The 23988-nt window shown below is 42.0% G+C and overlaps 1 protein-coding gene across 30 annotated transcripts in view; it reads right to left on the bottom strand.

Annotated features, from left to right (window-relative positions):
- MAP4 (microtubule associated protein 4) overlaps nt 1-23988 on the bottom strand; it is a 228385-nt gene that overhangs the window by 131265 nt on the left and 73132 nt on the right. For all 30 annotated transcript variants that reach the window (XM_039477523.2, XM_010337027.3, XM_039477527.2 and 27 more), the window contains one exon: nt 16006-16247. In XM_039477523.2, coding sequence (XP_039333457.1) covers nt 16006-16228 — 223 coding nt within the window. In that variant the 5' untranslated portion in view covers nt 16229-16247. Of the gene's footprint in view, nt 1-16005; nt 16248-23988 lie in introns of those variants that run through there.

Here is a 23988-nt window from a genome sequence, read left to right as displayed (position 1 = left end):
AGTATCTCCTCAATGCTTAACTTCTGATTTCTATCATCATATTCTTACAATGTGCAAATGCCTAGTTCTTTGGGTAAAGAGGCACAAGTTTTGCAATCTGTTCTTAGATGATCCAAGGGGAAGGAAGTATATGTAAATATAAAGAGGATGATAAAGCAAATGTGCAAAACAGTAACAATTAATAAACCCAAGTAAAGGGTACATGGTAGGTTCTTGGCTTTGTTCTTACAGTTTAACAAAGTCATTTGCTTGCAGAATATTTTTGAAGAGATGGGGTCTTTGGGGTCTTGCTATGTTACCCAGGCTGCACTCAAACTCCTAGGCTCAAGAGATCTGATCCTCCCTCCTACTAAGTAGCCTGGGTGGGGCTACAGGTACACGTCACCATCCTGGCTTGCTTGCAGAGTATTTTTTGAGATGGGGTCTCAATTCATTGCCCAGGCTGGAGTATAGTGGCACAATCTCAGCTCACTGCAACCTCTACTTCCTGGGTTCAAGCAATTCTCATGCCTTGGCCTCCTGAGTAGCTGGGACTACAGGTGCATGCCACCACGCCTGGCTAGTTTTTGTACTTTTGGTAGAGAAGGGGTTCTGCCATGTTAGCCAGGCTCGTCTCAAATTCCTGACCTCAGGTGATCCACCTGCCTCGGCCTCCCAAGTGCTGAGATTACACTTGAGAGTTGTGATCCCCCACATGGTGGGCCCCTGCTCTCTTTCATAACAAGGTACAATGATCATGAACTAACATTTTGGTACTATATTTTTGTTTGTTTTTCCAAAAAAACTATTAGTTATGAGATAGAAGTATATTTTCAAATCAAAGTCAGAAAATAACTATTTTTGGAAAAATGTCACACTAATTTTTTATGCACAGATATAAACTTCACTAAATACGATCATTGAGACTATTAAGAGGGTTTAGGATTAAACAAGTACGCCTACCCTAAATATCTACCATTTTGCAGACACAATTGCTTCTTAGTCTGCACATTAACACAACCCACACCTGAACAAACTGACAAAAACTATTTCACTTCAGTGTAATAAGCAATGATTACACATCTATCATGTGCGCAGTGATCTCTAATGCAGATCTGGCCATGTTTCCCAGTACCCTTGCACTCTCAGTTTTGTATAGACCATGAGGTGCTGCATAATTTCACTTAATATGCTTCTCCATGATCACTTGTCACTGTAACCTCTGATTTCTTAACACTGAGAAACTTGAGGTTGCTAGTAAACTTTGAGTATTCTGTGCCTCCATACTTTTGCTATATGTACCATTCTCCATGAAATATAATAGTAAACAAAATATTATCCCTGCTTTAGGGTATATTAGTAAGTGTAAGATAACAAATAGTTTAATTATGAACTTACAAGTGCCACAGAGGAAAGAGGAAAGTTCAGGGAAGAAAAACACCAAGAGGAAGATGAAAAGAAAGGCTTGCAGGGTGTGGAGATAGTAGGAGGTTTAGAAGGGAAGGGAAACAGAAGTCGGAATGTTCTGCAAAGTTTTATCTAAATCCAATCTTTTTTTTTTTTTTGAGACGGAGTTTTGTTCTTATGCCCAGGCTGCAGTGCAACAGCACAATCTTGGCTTACCACAACCTCTGCCTCCTGGGTTCAAGTGATTCTCTTGCCTTAGCCTCCCTATAATCCCGAGTAGCTGGGATTATAGGCATGCACCACCACACCCAGCTAATTTTGTATTTTTAGTAGAGACAGTGTTACTCCACGTTGGTCAGGCTGGTCTCAAACTCCCGATGTCAGGCGATCCTCCCGCCTTCACCTCCCAAAGTGCTAGGATGACAGACACAAGCCACCATGCCCAGCCTATCTAAATCCAATCTTAAAGGATTTTAGAACAACATCTTTAGCAAAAGCTTTATATAACATCAACCTCCAGCCCAGAACTCTCCTCTCAACTCCAAACTCTTTAACTGCCTATCCATCTTCTCCATTTGGATGACTAGCAGGTAACTCACTGTGAACATATCCCAAGCTAAATTTCTTCTCTTCCATTCAAATCCTACTCCTTCTGTAGCTTTCCCCATCTCAGACAATGGCAATTCTTTCCTTTCAGTTGCTCAGGCAAAACCCTTGGAGTAATATTGGATTTGTCATTGGCAACATCCAGGCATTATACTTTAGGCAAGGGAAGTTTTGTGGTGGTGCATATGATGAGAGTAAATTCAAGAGCAACTGGGAGGAAAGGAATTGGTGATGGGTAGTAGATAAATCTCTTTCAAAGAAAGAGCAAAACAAAGTAAAAAGGTAGATGAGATGGATGTGAGATTCAGACAGTTTTTTTTAATGATAAAAAAAATTATAGGCTGGGTACAGTAGCTCACACCTATAATCCCAGCACTTTGGGAGGCCAAGGCGGGCAGATCACAAGGTAAGGAGTTCGAGACCAGCCTGAGCAACATCAAGAAACCTGGCTACTAAAAATATAAAAATTAGCCAGACACAGTGGTGGCTGCCTATAATCCCAGCTACTCAGGAGGCTGAGGCAGAAGAATTGCTTGAACTTGGGAGGTGCAGGTTGCAGTGAGCTGAGATCGTGCCACTGCACTCCAGCCTGGGCAACAGAGCGAGACTCTGTCTCAAAAAGAAGAAAAAATTACCGTACGTTTGATGCTGGTGAATGAACCAATTGAAAGAAAGGAACTGATGATGCAGAAGACAGAAGAGATAACTGTGACAGCAGTGGCCTGAGTGACAGCAGTTGACCCATAATAGAAAAGCAGTAGACAATAAGGGCATAGAGGAACATGAGTTAGGAGGAAATGTGTGGTGGGTCCATGTGGAAGTTCTGTTCTGATTACGTCAATTAATTTATGATTTATGAATATATACAGGAGAGTAAGTGCCAGCAGTTTTAACAGAGAGCAGATGTGAAACAGTTGTCTAGGAAAGTGAAATATTTTACAAACTAATATGAATTAGTGGCAGAGTCCCTCAGTTTGTGCTCTTTATTGAAAAGAAACAAGACTCTTTTACATTTCCTGAACATAGTATGTCTAATAATTCTGCTCTTTGAATTTAAAAAGTGGATCTTTAGTTTTTAAAAACTATCAATGAGATACTAGATCAAGTAGAAAGTACGTGTTCATGAAAAAGGTATAGTTTAACAAAAAGAACAGGGGTTTAAAATGAGAAGATCTGGTAGCTCATGTCTGTAATCCCAGCACTTTGGGAGGCACAGGCGGGAGGACTGCTTGAAGCCAGGAGTTCAAGACCAACCTGGGCAATATAGCGAGACCTCATCTCGATTTTTAAAAAATTTTTAATTGTTTAATAAAAACAAAAATGAGATGAGAAGATCTGGGTTCAGGCTGTGCTTCTTTCATTATTAACTAAATGATCAAATGCAACCTTCTCATTTCTAATCCTTAAGCTTCACCTGGGAAGTGGGACTAAATGAAATAATATAGGATGTCAGTTGTACAGTGCTAAATAGCCACTGTTATTCTCACTGTTATTAATAAGTTGATAAAATATAAATTTGTTATCAATCAACTACAGAGTAACTACAGATTGATCAAGAAACTTTACCAAAATAAAATAAAATGAAAGCAAGAAGAGGTCAGAAAGGAGTAAGAGCAGATGAATTCTACTATACATACACCACCTCACAATCTAAAAATATAAGCCAAGGAGAGAATAAAAACAACATAACATAACACTAAAAACACTAAGGCTGTCAAGTAGAAAAAAGGCTTGCATACTTCCCTGCCAGATAAGACATATTGAACCCTAATCATTGGAATTCTGCACGTTACTGGACAAGTCCCAACTCAAAAGATGCTATACTGTGTTCTCTCACTGACTGACTTCCCCAGAGAACCCCCATTTCATGAAATGAAAACTTTCTCAGTGAAACATACACAGCATCAAAAATAGCACCCTTTTTTTTTTGACACTGATCACATTCTCTGAGATATAAAGATATTCAAATTTACTTTTTTTTTTTTTTGAGACGGAGTTTCACTCTTGTTACCCAGGCTGGAGTACAATGGTGCGATCTCGGCTCACCGCAACCTCCGCCTCCTGGTTCAGGCAATTCTCCTGCCTCAGCCTCCTGAGTAGCTGGGATTACAGGCACGTGCCACCATGCCCAGCTAATTTTTTGTATTTTTAGTAGAGACGGGGTTTCACCATGTTGACCAGGATGGTCTCGATCTCTTGACCTCGTGATCCACCCGCCTCGGCCTCCCAAAGTGCTGGGATTACAGGCTTGAGCCACCGCGCCCGGCATTTACTTTGTTTTGTTGACCCTCTTTCCCTGGGAGCTGTGAGATTCCCACAGCAGGCAAATCAACTTGGCAGAGAAGAAGCCGGAATCTGAGAAGCCCATATGTAACTGTGAGGAAGAGAGCCACAGCAAATCAGCCTCGGCAAAAGAGACAGCATTCAGCCAGGTCTCAATGCAAAGGAATCTGCCCGTGTGGTCAGACCCATGCCAACACTGCCCTCTAGTGCCAATTAAGCTAGTTGCAATGCTCTGCAAAAGAAGGAACCAGTCTGTTGAGGAGAAATTCTGTAGTATCTATTAATAGCTGTCACTTAGACCCTTTCCCCTGGATTAGTGTTTCTCAATCATGCATGTGCATCCGAGTCACCTATCATGGCTTGTTAAAATAGACTGCTGGTGTGTGGCATGGTGTGGTGTCTGTAGTCCCAGCACTTTGGGACTCAAGGCAAGAGGATCACTTGAGCACAATAGTTCAAGACTAGGCCAGGCAACACAGTGAGAACTTGCCTTTACTAAAAGTACAAAAAAACTTAGCCGGCCACTGCCCTAGGTTAATTTCTTATTCTAAGGGAATAAGCTTTTAGCTTCAAAGACCTTATGGAATGTTGAGGAGAAAGAATTTTCTCAACCTCAGAAGAACTATTTATAAATCACAGAGGATAGAATTAAGTGACTTGTTCCATAAATGTGTCTGAGGATCAACACTGTGCTAGATGATCATCTGAAAGAACAAGAGTCACAGATGTGTTCCTTCATCATTTACATCTAAGAGAAAGTTTCTATCTTTTGTCTCCCTTGTCTAGAAAATAGAGCCATATAGTGCTGATAATGAACAATTATGGAAAACACCATTTTTTAATGGAAAAAATCAGGTAGTACATAATTTTTTTTTCTTATTACAGCCATGGTACAAAACAAGTAGTACATATATTCTGTAAAAGTATTTGAGAATTGTTTCCCAAAGTAATAGGCATTTCAGAAGAGTTTCACACCAATTTTATTTCTAGGTATTGGTGTTTAGATGGTTTACAGAGGCAAGGCCACGATAAAATACCTGTAGAAGCAAGAATAAATGGAAGTAAAAAAGGAAATGAGTATAGTATATCCACAGAAAATGCATAAAAGTAGGTGGGTGGTTCTTGTGTTGCCAGGTATGAGGCAGGAATCATGCTTAGAGGAAAAAGCAACTTTCCTACTTTGCAAAAAATGCCATAAAAGCAGCCCTGCTTTCTTACCTCTCATTTTATAAGTTGAAGACAATTAGGGTGGAAACAAGAATTAAAGGAAATAAAATGCCATTGTCCAAAGAATTCTATCATGTGTAACCTATTCAACTGCCCCTTCTGTATCTAGATGCAAGAAAATGGTTGATCAACTTCCACTGGTTGGCCTAAGTAAGCCTATTGTAAGAGTATATCAAGGAGCGCTAAGCTGGGTGCAGTAGCTCACACCTGTAATCCCAGTGCTTTGGGAGGCTAAGGCAGGAGGATCACTTGAGGCCGTAAGTGCCAGAGCAGCCACAGAAACACAGTCAGACTGTCACTACAAAAAATAAAAAGATTGGTGAGGCATGTGCACATGTAGTCCTAGGTATTCAGGAGACTGAGGCAGGAGGAACCTTTAAGCCCAGGAGTTAGTTAGATGTTGCAGTAAGCTATGATTCTGCCATCACACTTCAGCCTAGGCGACAGGAAAAGACTCTTTTAAAAAAAAAAAAAAAAAAAAAAAAAGCACCAGCAATCAGCAGTAGTTTACTGAACCTCAACTAAGAAGAAAATTAAAGCTAGATGTATAATAAAACATTACTGAAGTCTAGGGCCCTTCCAACACTTCTAAAGATGTATTCAAAAGAACAACTTGTTTAGAATATTCTCCAGGAAAAACACAAATATGAAACCTGTCATTTTGGTAAAGACCATCAGTCCAATAATGTATAAAAATCAGACCTGGCCGGGTGCGGTGGCTCACGCCTATAGTCCCAGAACTTTGGGAGTCCGAGGCAGGCGGATCACAAGGTCAAGAGATTGAGACCATCCTGGCCAACATGGTAAAACCCCATCTCTACTAAAAATACAAAACTTAGCTGGATGCGGTGGCGCGCGCCTGTAGTCCCAGCTACTCGGGAGGCTGAGGCAGGAGAATTGCTGGAACCCAGGAGGCAGTGGTTGCAGTGAGCCAAGATTGCACCACTGCACTCCAGCCTGGCACCTGGTGAAGGAGCAAGACTCTAAGAAATACATATATACACATATATATAAATTTTTTAAGAGATGGGGTCTCGTTATGTTACCCAGGCTGGAGTGCAGTGCCTATTCACAGGCTTGATCCCACTACTGATCAGCACGGGAGTTTTGACCTGCTTCATTTCCGACCTGGGCTGGTTCACCACTCCTTAGGCAACCTGGTGGTGGTCCCCGACTCCCGGCATCACCATATTGATGCCGAACTTAGTGGAGATCGGCATAGCGCACTATAGCCCAGAACTCCTGGGCTCAAGCGATCCTCCCATCTCAGCCTCCAAGGAGCTGGGACTACAGACACGAGCCACTGCACCTGGCTAATTGCACCAGATTTCTACGAGGCTAAATAAGGTGGCTCCTTTCCTTTTTCTTCTTTGGTGTCTCCAAAGAGCCATCACCTCTTCCTTTTATTCTTAGTTAAGTCTTCCACAACTTTTAGGAAGCTAGTATGGAAAAAAAAAGTAGTAATTTACCATCTATTATAATCATAAACTTTATTATTATTACCATAATTATTATTTTTAGAGACAGAGTCTCTCTCTGTCACCCAGGCTGCAGCACAGTGGCACAATTACGGCTCACTGCAGCCTCGACCTCTGGGGCTCAAGTGGTCGCCTCCCACCTCAGCTTCCTGAGTAGCTCAGACTATAGGTGCACACTACCATGCCCAGCTGTAATTATAAACTTTAAATGAGGAAGGGGTCTTCAAAGAGTTCATGGAAAATGCATACTATGAAAAAACTATTAATGAACTTCAGGGGAGTTTTTTTTGCATCAAAATAACTCATACTCCAGCCTGACCAACATCGTGAAACCCTATCTCTACTAAAAATACAAAAATTAGTAGGGCGCGGTGGCACACGCCTGTAATATCCCAGCTACTCAGGAGCCTGAGGCAGGAGAATTCCTTGAACTTGGGAGGCAGAGGTTGCAGTGAGCCAAGATTGCGCTCAAGACCCTGTCTCAAAAACAAAACAAAAACAAAAACTCATAACTTGTTATACCATGTCTGAACAGGACCCAGTTTGAAGCACTAAAAAGGATAAAATGTCAGTTTGAAAAGAGCCCCATCAAAGCAACATTAATGCTGCTAAAACTGAAGCAAAAGCAAACTGCAAATTTATGGTCAGGCTTGGATAAAAGAATGGTGAAATCACTGATTTTTTTTTTTTTGAGATGGAGTTTCACTCGTTACCCAGGCTGGAGTGCAATAGCACGATCTCAGCTCACCGCAACCTCCGCCTCCTGGGTTCAGGCAATTCTCTGTCTCAGCCTCCTGAGTAGCTGGGATTACAGGCACACGTCACCATGCCCAGCTAATTTCTTGTATTTTTAGTAGAGACAGGGTTTCATCATGTTGACCAGGATGGTCTTGATCTCTTTTTTTTTTTTTTTTTGAGACGGAGTTTCACTCTTGTTACCCAGGCTGGAGTGCAATGGCGCGATCTCGGCTCACTGCAACCTCCGCCTCCTGGGTTCAGGCAATTCTCCTGCCTCAGCCTCCTGAGGAGCTGGGATTACAGGCACGCACCACCATGCCCAGCTAATTTTTTGTATTTTTAGTAGAGACGGGGTTTCACCATGTTGACCAGGATGGTCTCGATGTCTTGACCTTGTGATCCGCCCACCTCGGCCTCCCAAAGTGCTGGGATTACAGGCTTGAGCCACTGCGCCCGACCTTTCTGGTCTTGATCTCTTGACTTTGTGATCCACCCGCCTCGGCCTCCCAAAGTGCTGGGATTACAGGCTTGAGCCACCTTGCCCGGCCCCATCACTGATGTTTTGTGTAAAGTTATGGGGACAATGCCCCAAAGAAATCTGTAGTTTACATATGAATAACTTGTTTTAAGAAGGGATGAGACACCAGCCAGGTGCAATGGTTTGTGCCTATAGTCCCAGCTACTTGGAAAGCTGAGACAGGAGAACCACTTGAGCCCAGAAGCTCAAGGCTGTAATGTGCTATGGTTACACCTGTGAATACTCTTTGTACTCTAACTTGGGCAATGTATTAAGACTCTGTCTCAAAAAAGGAAAAAAATAAAGAAGGAGACAATGGTGAAGATGAAGCCCACAGTAACAGTGGACCAATGTTAATTTGAGAGGAAAAAGAATGATCTAATTGAAGAGGACTGACAATTCCCAATACTGAAGAAGGGAATTAAATAATAGCAATAATAGTAAAAACAAAACCTTATAATTTGTAGTTGCTATATAATAAATTTTGCTGTGTTGCGTGTTGTTTAACAAAAAACCTAACTCCCAGCTCTGCTTAAAATTAACTAACTCCCTGTGAAACCTACCTTATCTATTCTCCCCACATTCTCAGCAAAGTTCCCAGGCATCTCAAGACTCCTGTTTTTCTTGCTGATCAGCTGCAAGGTCACAGGACAAGATAACACCCAAAGAATGTACAATGCATTTCTCAAAATGTTACCTTTCAAATGTAAGGTACATCACAAGACATGTTAAAATTAACTGTTTTCTGTTCTGGCTTCTGTAAACCTGTTAGCTGCTACATCATCCAAGATGTATAAAAATACCCCATTTTCTTTCTCCTTTGCTCAGCCTTGGGATGCTAAACCACTGAGCCAGTGGCCACCTTAATAAAATCCTCCTGTTTCACCCATTGGTCTGTCCGGTCTCCTGGATATTCTGCAACAATACCACAGACATCTCAATTGGTTCAGTTTACACAATTTTGGCTGATAAATTAAAATTGAGCAAACTTTCCACTCAACTGGTGCCAAAACTGTTGCATTCAAATCTGCTGCGAAGAGCAAAGCCTTCAATATAAATTTTAAACAAGTGGGATCAAGATCCTGAAGTACTTTTTTGAAGAATTTTAACAGGAGATGAAACATGGCTTCACCAATATAATCCTAAAGACAAAGCACATGGCCGGGCATGGTGGCTCACACCTGTAATCCCAGCACTTTGGGAGGCTGAGGCAGGTGGATCACCTGAGGTCAGGAGTTTGAGACAGTCTGACCAACATGATGAAACCCCATCTCTACTAAATCTATAAAAATTAGCTGGGCATGGTGGCAAGCGCCTGTAATCTCAGCTATTTGGGAGATTGAGGCAGGAGAATCACTTGAACCCAGGAGGGGGAGGCTTGCAGTGAGTCAAGATTGCACCACTGCCCTCCAGCCTGGGTGACAGAGTAAAACTCTGTTTCAAAAAAAAAAAAAAAGACAAAGCACAATCAAAGCAATGGTTACCAAGAGGAGTAAGTGCTGCAATCAAAGCAAAAGTGGACTAGTCAAGAGAAAATGCAGGAGTTTTTTAGGATGCTCAAAGCATTTTGCCTGTTGACTTTCTAGAGAGCCAAATAATGGTAACATCTTATTATGAGGGTGTTTTGAGAAAGTCAGTCAATGCTTTAGCAGAAAAACACCCAGGAAAGCTTCACCAGAGATTCCTTCTCCACCAGGAAAATCCTCCTGTTCCTTCCTCTCATCAACAAAGATAATCTGTGACACTTTTGATGAGAAATCATTAGGGATCCACCTTACAACAGTCCTGATTTGGCTCCTTCTGAATTTTTTTGTTTCTTTTAAAAAATCTTGGCTGGTCCGAAGGTAGTGAGTTATCTCAATTGATTGTTCACAGTCAGTTACAGATTGTACTCCTTGTTCTACTCTTTCCCCCCTTCTCACTACCGTACTTGACTAGCCTTTTAAAAAAAAGGAAAAAAAAATCTTTAGTAGCAGGTTGGGCGCAGTAGCTCATACCTAATATCCCAGCACTTTGGAAGCCTGACGTGGGTGGATCACGTGGTCAAGAGACTGAGACCATCCTGGCCAACATGGTGAAATCCCATCTCTACTAAAAATATAAAAATTAGCTGGGAGGGTGGTGCATGCCTGTACTCCCAGCTACCCAGGAGGCTGAGGCAGAAGAATCGCTTGAACCCGGGACGCAGGGGTTGCAGTGAGCCAAGATTGTGCCACCGCACTCCAGCCTGGTGACAGAGTAGGACTCTGTCTCAAAAAAACAAAAACAAAAACAAAAACAAAACAACAACAACAAAAACTTTAGTAGCAACAAAAAGTTAAAATTAAAAAGAAAAAACAGCTTTAAAGGGCACCCATCTTTCTTCAGTTAATAATGTAAAAAAGCCAGGCATGGTGGTTCACACTTGTAATCCCAGCACACACACACAAAAATAAATATTTACTCCAAAAAATCTGGATTCCTTAATGGAAAATGGGAGTCTATTCTCTCTAATCCATAAGGGATGGTGAAGACTTTTGTTCTGTGACTAACATAAACTTAGTATGAAGAAATGAATGATAGGATGTAAATATTGTAGCAACTAGTCATGGTTGAGATGCTCTCCCATCCCTATTAACTTACTCTCATCAGTCATAGGTGGAAGAAGCTAGCTGCTTTTCATTTTCTAATTTCCTTTAACTGTGCACTGCTTCCACCATCTGGGACTGAGCCTAGGTGGATAAGGACAGTGAGGTGGCAGCAGATTTTCTTGGGCTTCATCTTGAGTGACTTGATCCCTGTAACATTAACTTGTTCCAAGAGAAGGAAAGTTTTTAAGACACTATTTTATTTTCGAAAAATTACTAAATCCTCCCTACTTTTGATACATAATAATTAAAAGTTTATTAACTCAGAAAGACTACTCCAGAAATTGGCAATTGGTTACTCCAGGAAGGAGAATTTTCTGGCTAAGGGTGTAGGGGTTGGGATAATTATTTTTACTGTATATCCCTTTGGACCAATTTGATTTTGTACATATGCATTTGTTAGCCCATTCAAAAAATACATATGAGTTTCTGGAAAATCTAATTCAAGGATAAAAACAAAATATGAACTTTATTTCTCAACATAAGCTTTTTCAAGGTCAAGACTCTTTTGTAAGCAATGATAGCATCTTTTTTTTTTTTTTAAGACAGAGTCTCATTCTATTATCCAGGCTGGAGGGCAGTGGTGCAAAGTCTGCGCACTGCAACCTCCACCTCCCAGGTTCAAGTGATTCTCATGCCTCAGCCTCCAGAGTAGCTGGGATTACAGGCGCACACCATCATCCCCGGCTAATTTTTGTATTTTTAGTAGAGGTGAGGTTTCGCCATGTTGGCCAGGCTGGTCTGAAACTCCTGACCTCAGGTTAGCCACCTGCCTTGGCCTCCCAAAGTGCTGGGATTACAGGCATGAGCCACCACGGCTAGCCTGGAGTAAATATTTATATAGATATAATTAGATCTCAAATTCTCAGTACTTTTTAAAATGAGTTGTGGTCTGCCCCCTCCCCAACACACAAATTAAACATAAAAAGGAACATATAAAGGAAGCAAGTTTTCATCTTCCACTTAGGCTGTAGAACACCAAAAGCAATGTCATTCCCACCCTAACAATAAGAAACAGCCACATCAACTACAAACTAACTTGAATTCATTGGAAAGCTACCTAGTAGTATGAACTCCGAAGAAAGACAAGTCCCTCCAGGAGATATGAGAGGTGAACACCAGCTCTCCTGTGTCAGAGCATGTGAAGAAGAGATACTGGGTGCCCTACAAGCAGTTAAGAAAAATTAAAGTAAAAATTTTAGTGATGTGTTAAAGGTTAAGCGAAGGTTAGCATGAGACTATGGGGTCCCTCAAATCCACAGACACAAAGGGAATTCACATTCACTTGCAGGACTGTCTTCACAGATGTCTACTGCATACTTACAACAAAGACTGGAGCCAGGGTGAGGGACCAGACAGAGCCTCCCTCAGTGGTACAGACCTGGAGAAGGCCACCACTATTAAGGGAAAAGCATGAACCCCTCCCTCTGCAAGTACCAAACCCTGTCTGCCCAAGAGCACATGAGAAGACTGGCTGTAGCTAGGGAAAGAGTAATAGAAAAATACCCTATAAACCTGAGAGAGGAGCAAGAAAAATTCCTCATCCAGGATCTATACCAGTATCATTAAAACAAACTCTGGGCCGGGCACGGTGGCTCACGCCTGTAATCCCAGCATTTTGGGAGGCCGAGGCGGGTGGATCACGAGGTCAAGAGATCGAGACCATCCTGGTCAACATGGTGAAACCCCATCTCTACTAAAAATATAAAAAAAAATTAGCTGGGCATGGTGGCACGTGCCTGTAATCCCAGCTACTCAGGAGGCTGAGGCAGGAGAATTGCTTGAACCCAGGAGGCGGTGATTGCCGTAAGCCAAGATCGCGCCATTGCACTCCAGCCTGGGTAACAAGAGTGAAATTCCGTCTAAAAAAAGAAAAAACTCTGCCCGCCACCTGACTAGCACTATTCTGATAAAAGAGGGAAAAGAGCATAGAGTAGGACCCCTCTGAGGTACCAATACACAGGGAAGACTGAAAGGGTAGAGAAAGTACATTAAAGAAAAACCTTCCAGGGCCTCCTCAGTCACCACTCTAGGCACAGAATTAAAGAAATTGAAGCCAGTAGTACACTGAAGGCAATTACGGTAACAACAAACCCAAAACTAGCTCAGCTCCTGGTTAAACTGACTAAACCCAAGAGACATATCCATTTCCAAGCATAAATCCATTTTGGTCTCAGCCTACTATTTTACATGTGAGATCCAGCATTCAGTCAAACACACACACACACACACACACACACACACACACACACCCCCCACAATCAGATTGAGAGATGACCCAGATTTTCAAATTATCAGAGATTTAAAACAACTATGATTAATATGTTAAAGTCTAGTAGAAAAGGTGGAAAACATGCATGAACAGATGGGACATTTCAGCAGAAAGAAGGAAGCTATAAGAAATAGGCAAACAGAAATGCTAGAAATTAAAAACATAAAAGATGCTGAAGTAGATAATGGTCACTAAAAGCTCATCATTAGATTCAACACAACTAGGAAAAGAATCAGGGAAGAGGAAGACAGGTCAAAAGAAAGTACCCAAAGTAAAACACAAACAGAAATAAAGAGAGGAAAAAAACTCTTTTCTCGCCGGGCGCGGTGGCTCAAGCCTGTAATCCCAGCACTTTGGGAGGCCGAGGCGGGTGGATCACGAGGTCGAGAGATCGAGACCATCCTGGTCAACATGGTGAAACCCCATCTCTACTAAAAATACAAAAAAATAGCTGGGCATGGTGGTGCGTGCCTGTAATCCCAGCTACTCAGGAGGCTGAGGCAGGAGAATTACCTGAACCCAGGAGGTGGAGGTTGCGGTGAGCCGAGATCGCGCCATTGCACTCCAGCCTGGGTAACAAGAGCGAAACTCTGTCTCAAAAAAAAAAAAAAAAAAAAAAAAAAAAAAAACTCTTTTCTCTCTCTTTTTTAGATAACTGCAATAGTTCTATAATCTCTAAAAGAAACTAAATTCCTATTTTAAAAATCTAACCAAAAACTCCAGGCCCAGATAGCTTTATTGATAAATTCTACCAAATATTGAAAAAAAATCAATTCTATACAAACTATTCTAGAAAAGAGAAAGAAGGGAGTACTTCCCAATTCATTTTATGAAGTTAGTGTAACCTCAATTCTAAAACTGGACAGAAAACTCCTTTTTCTCTCCCTTTTCCTTCAATGGTGGTAGCCTTCTTCAGGTCTATACCACTGAGGGAGGCTCTATCTGGTCCCTCAACCCTGCCTCCAGTCTTTCTTGTGAGCATGACAGTAGATAATCCTGAATGTAAGTGTGAATTTTCTCTGGATCTCTTGCATCCAAGAGATAAGGGACACTACCAATTTAACAAATATAATTGGAATCCCAGAAGGAGAAGAGAAAAAGAATGGGACAGAAGAAATATTTTAAAAGATAATGGCTGGCTGGGCACAGTGGTTCATGCTTGTAATCTCAGTACTCTGGGAGGCCAAGGCAGAGGGATCACGAGGTCAGGAGATTGAGACTATCCTGGCCAACATGGTGAAATCCTGTCTCTACTAAAATACAAAAAGTTAACCAGGCATGGCAGCGCACACCTGTAGTCCCAGCTACTCGGAAGGCTGAGGCAGGAGAATTGCTTGAACCTAGGAGGTGGACGTTGCAGTGAGCGGAGGTCACATCATTGCACTCCAGCCTGGGTGACAGAGTGAGACTCCATCTCAAATAAATAAATTAATTAAATTAAATATAATGGCCAAAAATTTCCCAGACTTAACCACATCAAAAGGACAGATCAAGAAGCTCAGAAGCCCAAGCAGAAAAATTCCAAAATATCACCTAAACACAACATATTTAAATTGCTAAAAACCAAAAATAAAGATAACATTTAAAAGGCAGCCATAAAGAGGAATTCACAAAGAAAATATATACAAATATTTTTGAATGAAAATAAAATACAACATATAAAAATCCATGGGACACAGCTAAAATGGTGATTAGAAGGCAATTTATAACATTAAGTAATTAGATTAGAAAGGTCTCAGATCAAAACCTGATATAAGGTACCACCTTAAGAAACCAGAAAAAGAATAAATCAATTTAAGTAAACAAAAGAAAGGAAAAAATAAAGATATGAGAAGAAATTAAAAACAGAAAGACAATAGAAAAAAAATTAATGAAACCAAAAGCTGGATCTTTCAATACAATTGATAACCTCTATCAAGAAAGAAAGAAAGAAAGGGTGGGGGGGAAGGAGCCAGGAAGGGAGGGAGGATCACAAGTGACTAATATGAGAAATGAAAGGGGACATAACAGATCCTACAGACATTAAAAGCATAAGGTACAATTTTATCTCCATTAATCTGCAACATTTATGCAAGAAAATGGACCAAGGAATTCCTTGAAAGATACAAAGTATCAAAGCTAATGTACGAAATAGATAACCAGAATAGTTCTATGATCTCTGAAAGACACTAAAATTCCTACTTTAAAAATCTGACAGAAAACTCCAGACCCAGATAGCTTTATTGATTATTTTTATCAAACACTGAAAAGAAGAAAAAAATATCAATTCTATACAAACTATTCTAGAAAAGAGAAAGAATATTGGGAACATTGCCCAATTCATTTTATAAAGTCATTGTGACCTCAATTCTAAAACTGTCAAAAGACATCATGAGAAAACTACAGACTAATTCCCTCATGAACACAGATGCAAAAATCCTCAACTCCATATTAGCACATCTGATCCAGGAAAATGGAAAATTTCTCTTACAGGCTTTAATTAATCTTGACCTGGGATAACCCCAAAGACAACAAATGGCGTCTGATTCCAGTCTAAATGAAGTTCTGATATAAGCACAGAATTTTATCTAACTTTTCAAAGCTACTTTCAAAGAAAAGGCACAGCAGACAGCTTAATTTAGGGAATTAAGAAGCAGATTATATGGTAGTTGGAACATTACAGAAGAAACATTAGGGTGTTTTCTATAGACTCATGAACACACACTGAAAGGGTGGTTAAGTTGTCGGTTTCTAACAAAGAAATATAATTATTAGGGTATACTTAAAAAAAAAAAAACTCAGCTCTATTCTTAGTTTCCAGGATTATGACCACCGGCATAATCCATAACCTACTTTCTGAACATATATAAGCAGTTTGGTTTAAATACTTACCTTCAACCTGGCTAGTATCTGAGCATGGTTTCTTCTTTGATTCTGAGTTCTCGGTTTTCTCATCAACATCCAGGAGAGGAATATAGTCTGTTTTTCCAACAGTTTCTCCCACGACATCATCAAAGGCCTCTGCCTCTAGTGTGGCAATGAAGTCCCGCTTTATCTCTCCCTCAATTTCTGGAGATGGCTCTGTTAATGCATCTGCAAGACTGAGGTCAGCCATTCTGCACCACTGCAACTGCCTAGTGAAGAGGAAAGAGATGTTTCATGTAATGAGCACTGCAAAATAAAAAACATTCCTTTTTTTTTTTTTCTCTGAGACGGAGTTTTGCTCTTGTTGCCCAGGCTGGAGCGCAATGGCACGATTTCAGCTCACAGAAACCTCCACCTCCTGGATTCAAGTGATTCTCCTGCCTCAGCCTCCAGAGTAAGTGGGATTACAGACATGCACCACTACGCCCAGCTAATTTTGTATTTTTAGTAGAGACAGGGTTTCTCCACATTGGTCAGGCTGGTCTCGAACTCCTACCCTCAGGTGATCTGCCTGCCTCGGCCTCCTAAAGGGCTGGGATTACAGGTATGAGGCACCACACCCAACCAGAAAAAACACTTCTAGAAACTCTTGTCAATTGTTTGAAACAAACAAAAGAATCAAAATATAAGATTTCACAGCTAGAAGAGGCTCCCTCATTTGAAAGATGAGAAAATTAAAACTGAGAAATGGACAGTCTCACCCAAGGTAACTCACTGCTAGTTACTCTTTTCTCATATTTTGGCAGAAATGGAGGGTGGTGGTGGCAGCAGGACAAAGCTATTGCAATTGTGTCATTTCTATTTATAAGAAAAGTGAGGTGGCCGGGCGTGGTGGCTCAAGCCTGTAATCCCAGCACTTTGGGAGGCCGAGGCGGGTGAATCACGAGGTCGAGAGATCGAGACCATCCTGGTCAACATGGTGAAACCCTGTCTCTACTAAAATTACAAAAAATTAGCTGGGCATGGTGGCTCGTGCCTGTAATCCCAGCTACTCAGGAGGCTGAGGCAGGAGAATTGCTTGAACCCAGGAGGCGGAGGTTGCGGTGAGCCGAGATCGCGCCATTGCACTCCAGCCTGGGTAACAAGAGTGAAACTCTGTTTCAAAAAAAAAAAAAAAGAAAAAAGAAAAGTGAGGTGCAAAAAAACCCCACAATCAATATATCCAAAGTTATAGCCAGTAAGATTCAAATCAGATCTTTACATACTTACCTTACTATTAGACAAATGAAATCAATTTCCTTGATCAAAGACTGTGAATATGGGTCTTATCTTGGAGTAAGTTACCTTTTTCTTCATGAATCATTTGTGGATAGCCCTGTCAACCAAACTACTAAGTCCTGCCAGCATTAAAAAAAAAAAAAAAAAAAGACATGTTCCCTGAATTAGCTAGGGGAGATAGTCCCTCTCTGTAGTCATGTATATTTTTACAGACCACCAGGCTCTTAATTACATAGTCTGACGTTAATAAGTAAATCTACTGGCAGCCATAAAAAAGAACAGTATCAGGTCCTTTCGGGGAACATGGATGGGGCTGGAGGACATTATCCACAGAAAACTAATGCACGAACAAAAAACCAAATACCACATGTTCTTACTTATAAGTGGGAGCTAAATGATGAGAACTTATGAATACAAAGAAGGAAACTGCAAACACCAGGGTCTACTTGAGGGTGGAGGGTAGGAGGAAGGAATGGGGCAGAAAAGGTAATTATTGGGTACTGGGCTTAATTCCTGGGAGATGAAATAATCTGTACAACAAACCCTCATGACATGTATTTACCTATGCAACAAACTTTCACGTGTATCCTTGAACCTAAAATAAAGTTAAAAAAGTAAATCTACCATAGGCAAAATTATAGGTGAACAGCCTAGAAAATATAGAAATAATGTAGTAAAAAGAGCTAAAGGGGCCGGGCACGGTGGCTCACACCTATAATCCCAACACTTTGAGAGGCCAAGGCAGGCAGATTACTTGAGACCAGGAGTCCGAGACCAGCCTGGCCAACATGGTGAAATCCCATCTCTACTAAAAATACAAAAATTAGCAAGGCATGCTGGTGGGTGCCTAAAATCCCAGCTACTTGAGAGGCTGAGGTACGAGAATGCTTGAACCAGAAGAGGAGGCTGAAGTGAGCCAAGGCTGCATCACTGCACTCCAGCCTGGGCAACAGAGTGAGACTCCATCTCCCCTGACACAAAAAAAATTAAAAAAAAAAAAAAAAAGAGCCAAAGGCCTGCAATAAATCGAGCACCATTCAAAAGCAAAGCACATTAGGAAATAAAGTGTGCAAGGTACTACGCTTGCTTTCAAAGAGTCTAATAGAAACTCCAAGAGAATCCATAGGATAAGCTGACATATAAGCTATGTTGCTAAGGTAAACACAAGTCAAATAGATCCTTAGTTGCATAATATAATGGCTACTACCTGTGTTTGCCCAGAGATCTATTCTTCTATCTCTCCCAATACAAACCAATCCCTACCCCTATTGGGTCTGGGACATGACTAGAGTTGGGTCAATCAGAAGTCAGGAAGAAGACAGCTGGAAAGGACAACATATTGACTACACACTGGAAGAAAAGTCTGTGAGTGACAGCTGTTTAGATACCCTGGTTGACTACTTCAAGTCTAAGTTAGCAGCCTTCATCTTTCTTTTACCTAATTTAGTCAATCTATTTCTCCTGGTACCTGGTATGCAGCCATTGACTTTGCAAATGCCTTTTCTCCATTTCTGTCCATAAGGCCAACCAGAAGCAATTTGCCTTCAGGGGGCAAGGCTAGCAATATACCTTTACTTTCCTACCTCAGGGATATATTGGCTCTCCAGTTTTGTGTCATAATCTTATTCAGAGAGACCTTGATCACTTTTTGCTTCCACAGATATCATACTGGTCCATTACACTGACGACATTATGCTGATTGGATCTAGTGAGCAATAAGCAGCAAATATACTGGACTTACTGGTATAACATTTGCATGCCAGAGGATGGGAAATAAATCAGACTAAAAATTCAGGGACCTTCTATCTCGTAAAATTTCTAGGGATCCAGTGGTATGGGGCCTGTTGAGATGTTCCCTCTAAGGTAAAGGATAAGTTGCTGTGTTTGGCCCCTCCTACAACCAGGAAACAGGCACAATGCCTAGTGGGCCTATTTGGATTTTGGAGGTAACACATTCCTCATTTGGGTGTGTTATTCCGGCCCATTTATTGAGTGATCTGAAAGGCTGCCAGTTTTGAGTGGGGTCCAGAACAAGAGAAGGCTCTGCAACAGGTCCAGGCTGCTGTGCAAGTTGCTCTGCCACCTGGGCCATATGACCCAGCAGATCCAGTGGTGCTTAAGGTATCATTGGCAGATAGGGATGCCATCTGGAGCCTTTAGCAGGCTCCCATAGGTGAATCACAGTGGATACTTCTAGAATTTTGGAGCAAGGCCCTGCCATCTTCTGCAGATAACTAATCTCCCTTTTTTTTTTGCGGGGGGGTGGGGGGATGGAGTCTCGCTGTCGCCAGGCTGGAGTGCAGTGGTGCAATCTTGTTTCACTGCAACCTCTGCTTCCCAGGTTCAAGTGATTTTCCTACCTCAGCCTCCCAAGTAGCTGAGACTACAGGTGCATGTCACCATGCCCAGTTAATTTTTGTATTTTTAGTAGAGACGGGGTTTCACCACGTTTGCCAGGATCGTCTCAATCTCCTGACCTTGTGATCTGTGCGCCACGGCCTCCCAAAGTGCTGGGATTACAGGCATGAGCCATCGCACTCAGCCAACTACTCTCCTTTTGAGAGACAGCCCTTGGCCTGTTACTGGGCTTTGGTGGAAACTGAATGTTTGACTATGGGTCATCAAGTGACCATGTGACCTCAACTGCCTATCATGAACTGGGTTCTTTCTGACAGATCTAGCCATGAAGTAGATCATGCACAGCAGCATTCCATAATCAAATGGAAGTGGTATATACATGGTCAGGCTCAAGGAGGTCCTGAAGGTACAAGTAAGTTACATGAGGAAGTGGCTCAAATGCCCATGGTCTCCACTCCTGCCACCCTGCCTTCTCTTCCCCAGCATGCACCAATGGCCTCATGGGGAGTTCCCTATGATCAGCTGACAGAGGAAGAGAAGACTAGGGCCTGCTTCACAGATGGTTCTAAACGATATGCAGGCACCACCCAAAAGTGGATAGCTGCAGCACTACAGCCCCTTTCTAGGGCATCCCTGAAGGACAACAGTGAAGGGAAATCTTCCCAGTGGGCAGAACTTTGAGCAGTGCACCTGGTTCTCCAGGTGGAAAGAGAAACGGCCAGATGTGCGATTACATACTGATTCATGGACTGTAGCCAATGGTTTGGCTGGATGGTCAGGGACTTGGAAGGAGCATCATTAGAAAATTGGTGACAAGGAAATTTGGAGAAGAGGTATATGAATGGACCTCTGTGAGTGGTCAAAAACTATGAAGATATTTGTATCCCATGTGAGTGCTCACCAATGGGTAACCTCAGCGGAGGAGGGGTTTAATAATTAAGTGGATAGTATGACCCATTCTGTTGACACCACTCAGCCTCTTTTCCCAGCCACCCCTGCCATTGCCCATGGCCAACAAAGTGGCCACGGTGGCAGGGATGGAGGATATGCATGGGCTCAGCAACATGGACTTCCACTCACCAAGGCTAACCTGGTTATGGACACTGCTGAGTGCCCAATTTACCAAGAGCATAGACCAACACCAAACCCTCAATGTGGCACCATTCCTCAGGTGATCACCCAGCTACTTGGGGCAGATTAATTATATTGGAACTCTTCCATCATGGAAAGGGAAGAGGTTTGTCCTCACTCAAAGAAACATTCTGGATAGAGTTTGCCTATCTTGCACGCAGTGCTTCTGCCAAGACTACCATTTGTGGACTCACGGGATGTGTTGTTTTGTTTTTGAGATGGAGTCTCACTCTGTTGCCTAGGCTGGAGTGCAGTGGCACAATCTTGGCTCACTGCAACTTCCGCCTCCTGGGTTCAAGCAATTCTCCTGCCTCAGCCTCCCAAGTAGCTACGATTACAGGCACCCACCAACATGCCCGGCTAATTTTTATATTTTTAGTAGAGATGGGGCTTCACCACGTTGGCCAGGCTGGTCTCAAACTCCTGACCTCAAGTGATCGGCCCACCTCGGCCTCCCAAAGTGTTGGGACTACAGGCGTGAGTCACAGCACCTGCCAACTCACGGAATGCTTTATCCACCATCATGGTATTCCACACAGCACTGCCTGACCATGGCTGAAAGAAGTGCAGCAGTGTGCTCATGCTCATGGAATTCACTGGTCTTACCATGTTCCCCATCATCCTGAAGCATCTGGATTGACGGAATGGTGGAATGGCCTTTTGAAGTCAAAATTACAAAGCCAACTAGGTGACAATACTTTGCAGGGCTGGGGCAAAGTTCTCTAGAAGGCCGTGTATGTTCTGAATCAGCATCCAAAATGGTACTGTTTCTCCCATTGCCAGGATTCAAGGAATCGAGGTCAGGAATCAAGGAGTAGAAGTGGAAGTGGCACCACTCACCATCACCCCTAGTGATCCACTAGCAAAATTTTTGCTTCCTATTCTGCAGCATTACATTCTGCTGGCCTAGGGGTCTTAGTTCCAGAGGGAGGAATGCTGCCACCAGGAGACACAACAATGATTCCATTAAACTGGAAGTTAAAATTGTCACCTGGACACTTTGGGTTCCTCCTACCTTTAAGTCAATAGTCTTAAGAAGGGAGTTACAGTGTTGGCTGAGGTGACTGACCCAGACTATCAAGATGAAATCAGTCTACAACTCTACAACAGAGGTAAGGAAGTAAATGTATGGAATACAGGTAATCCATTCTCTCTTAGTATCTCTTAGTATTACCATGTCCTGTGATTAAGGTCAATGCAAAACTACAACAGCCCAATCCCGGCAGGACTACAAATGAACCGGATCCTTCAGAAATGAAGGTTTGGGTCACTCCACCAGGGAAAAAACCATGACCTGCTGGGGTGCTTGCTGAAGGCAAAGTTAATACAGCATGGGTAGAAGAAGGTAGTCATCAATACCAGCTATGATCACGTGACCAGTTGCAGAAATGAGAACTGCAACTGCCATGAGTATTTCCTCCTTTTGTTAAAAACATGTTTGTGTATGTGTACACTTGTACTAATATCTCCACTATGCATTTCTTTTTCCTTCATCATATGAAATCAATAAATCTTATGTCACATCAGCATTTAAGTATTGTTAACTTTATGTAGTAATGTTTGGGTTGGGGATTGGTGTATTTCCGGTTGTACAAAGGATAGGTGTATTATGTTAGGCATAATTATGACCTTATTATTGTCTTTATGTGAAGATTACATATGATCTCAGGAGATATGTATGGGTTCAAGTTGACAAGGGGTGGACTTGTAATGGTTAATACTGAGTGTCAACTTCATTGGATTGAAGGATGCAATATTGATCCTGGGTGTGCCTGTGAGGGTGCTGCCAAAGGAGATTAACATTTGAGTTAGTGGGAAGGCAGACCACCCTTAAATGAGTGGGCACCATCTAATCAGCCACCAGCAAATATAAAGCAGGCAGAAAAACGTGAAGAGGTGAAATGGACCTAGCTTCCCAGCCTACATCTTTCTCCTGTGCTGAATGCTTCCTGCATTCAAACACCAGATTCCAAGTTCTTTAGTTTTGGGACTTGGACTGGCTCTCCTTGCTCCTCAGCTTGCAGACAGCCTATTGTGGGATGTTGTGATCATGTATGTCAATACTTAATAAACTCCCCTTTGGAGATATATCCTATTAGTTCTGTTACTCTAAAAGAATCTTGACTAATACAACTAGTGTGGGGCTAGTGACAAAAACTGATAGCTTTGCTGCCAAGGGGGACCTGTGGCATGACAGAGCTGTTGTCCACAGCAAATAGCATCTCACACTACTGGAATTATGAATTCCACTATTTGAATAATGACTGCTGAATTCAGAATTTAGCAGCTTTTCTGAAGGAACCATAAATAGAAATTTAGTGGTTCCTACAGTAGGGACTGGACGTGGTAGCCCACACCTGTAATTCCAGCACTTCGGGAGGCCAAGGATCACTTGCGGCCAGGAATTTGAGACCAACATGGTAAAACTCCATTCTACTAAAAATATAAAAATTAGCTGAGTGCTAATTTTTATTATTTAGGTGGTACATGCCTGTAATCCCAGCTACTCAGGAGGCTGAAACAGGAAAATCACTTGAACCCAGGAGCCAAGATCATTCCACTGCACTCCAGCCTGCGTGACAGAGCAAGACTTTGTCCCCCACCAAGGAGAAAAAAAAAAGTTCCTATAGTAGTAGTGGCACACCTGTGACCCATTTACAACAGATGAATGTGCATGGGAAGCCCTATTCTATGATCATCCAGCCTATTTCATATAGAGAGTATTATTGTAACTCCAGATCATACCAGGGAAAATGCTGAGAAATGAGTTCATTAAAGAGTTCTTAAAAGTCTAACAAATTATCATGTCAAGAGGTTCCATGAAAAATAACTGCTTTTCCCTATTCTGTCTCTGACAACTATTATTAATAGTTATCCTTTGAGAGCTGTTATAAACCAAAAACTGAAAAGGATGTCTATAACTAGTGTTATAGAGGCAGGAGGCAAACAAATGTCTAGGCAGATAGGGGCAGTCCAGTGAAACCCAATCTTCAATCCAGAAACTGTCCTAGGTAAATCCTTGGATCAGATTGAGAACTTGCCTTCTCATATGCTGTACTTTCCTCTGATTGATCCCCATCCTTCACCTACTTAACTTGGACCTACTCTCTCCTAACAGGTTTTCTACATTGTCCTGCCCACCTTTGAGTGGTGTCTTCACTTTGAACTTTTTTGCATACTCACAAACCAATCAGCACACACTTCCCATTCTGAGCCCATAAAGGGCTCCAAGTTCAGCCATAC

Source organism: Saimiri boliviensis, chromosome 8 (assembly GCF_048565385.1).
Source record: "Saimiri boliviensis isolate mSaiBol1 chromosome 8, mSaiBol1.pri, whole genome shotgun sequence".
In the NCBI taxonomy this organism is placed as follows: Eukaryota; Metazoa; Chordata; class Mammalia; order Primates; family Cebidae; genus Saimiri; species Saimiri boliviensis.
The sequence above is the reverse complement of the archived record's forward strand: the minus strand, read 5'-3'. Positions and strand labels throughout refer to the sequence as shown.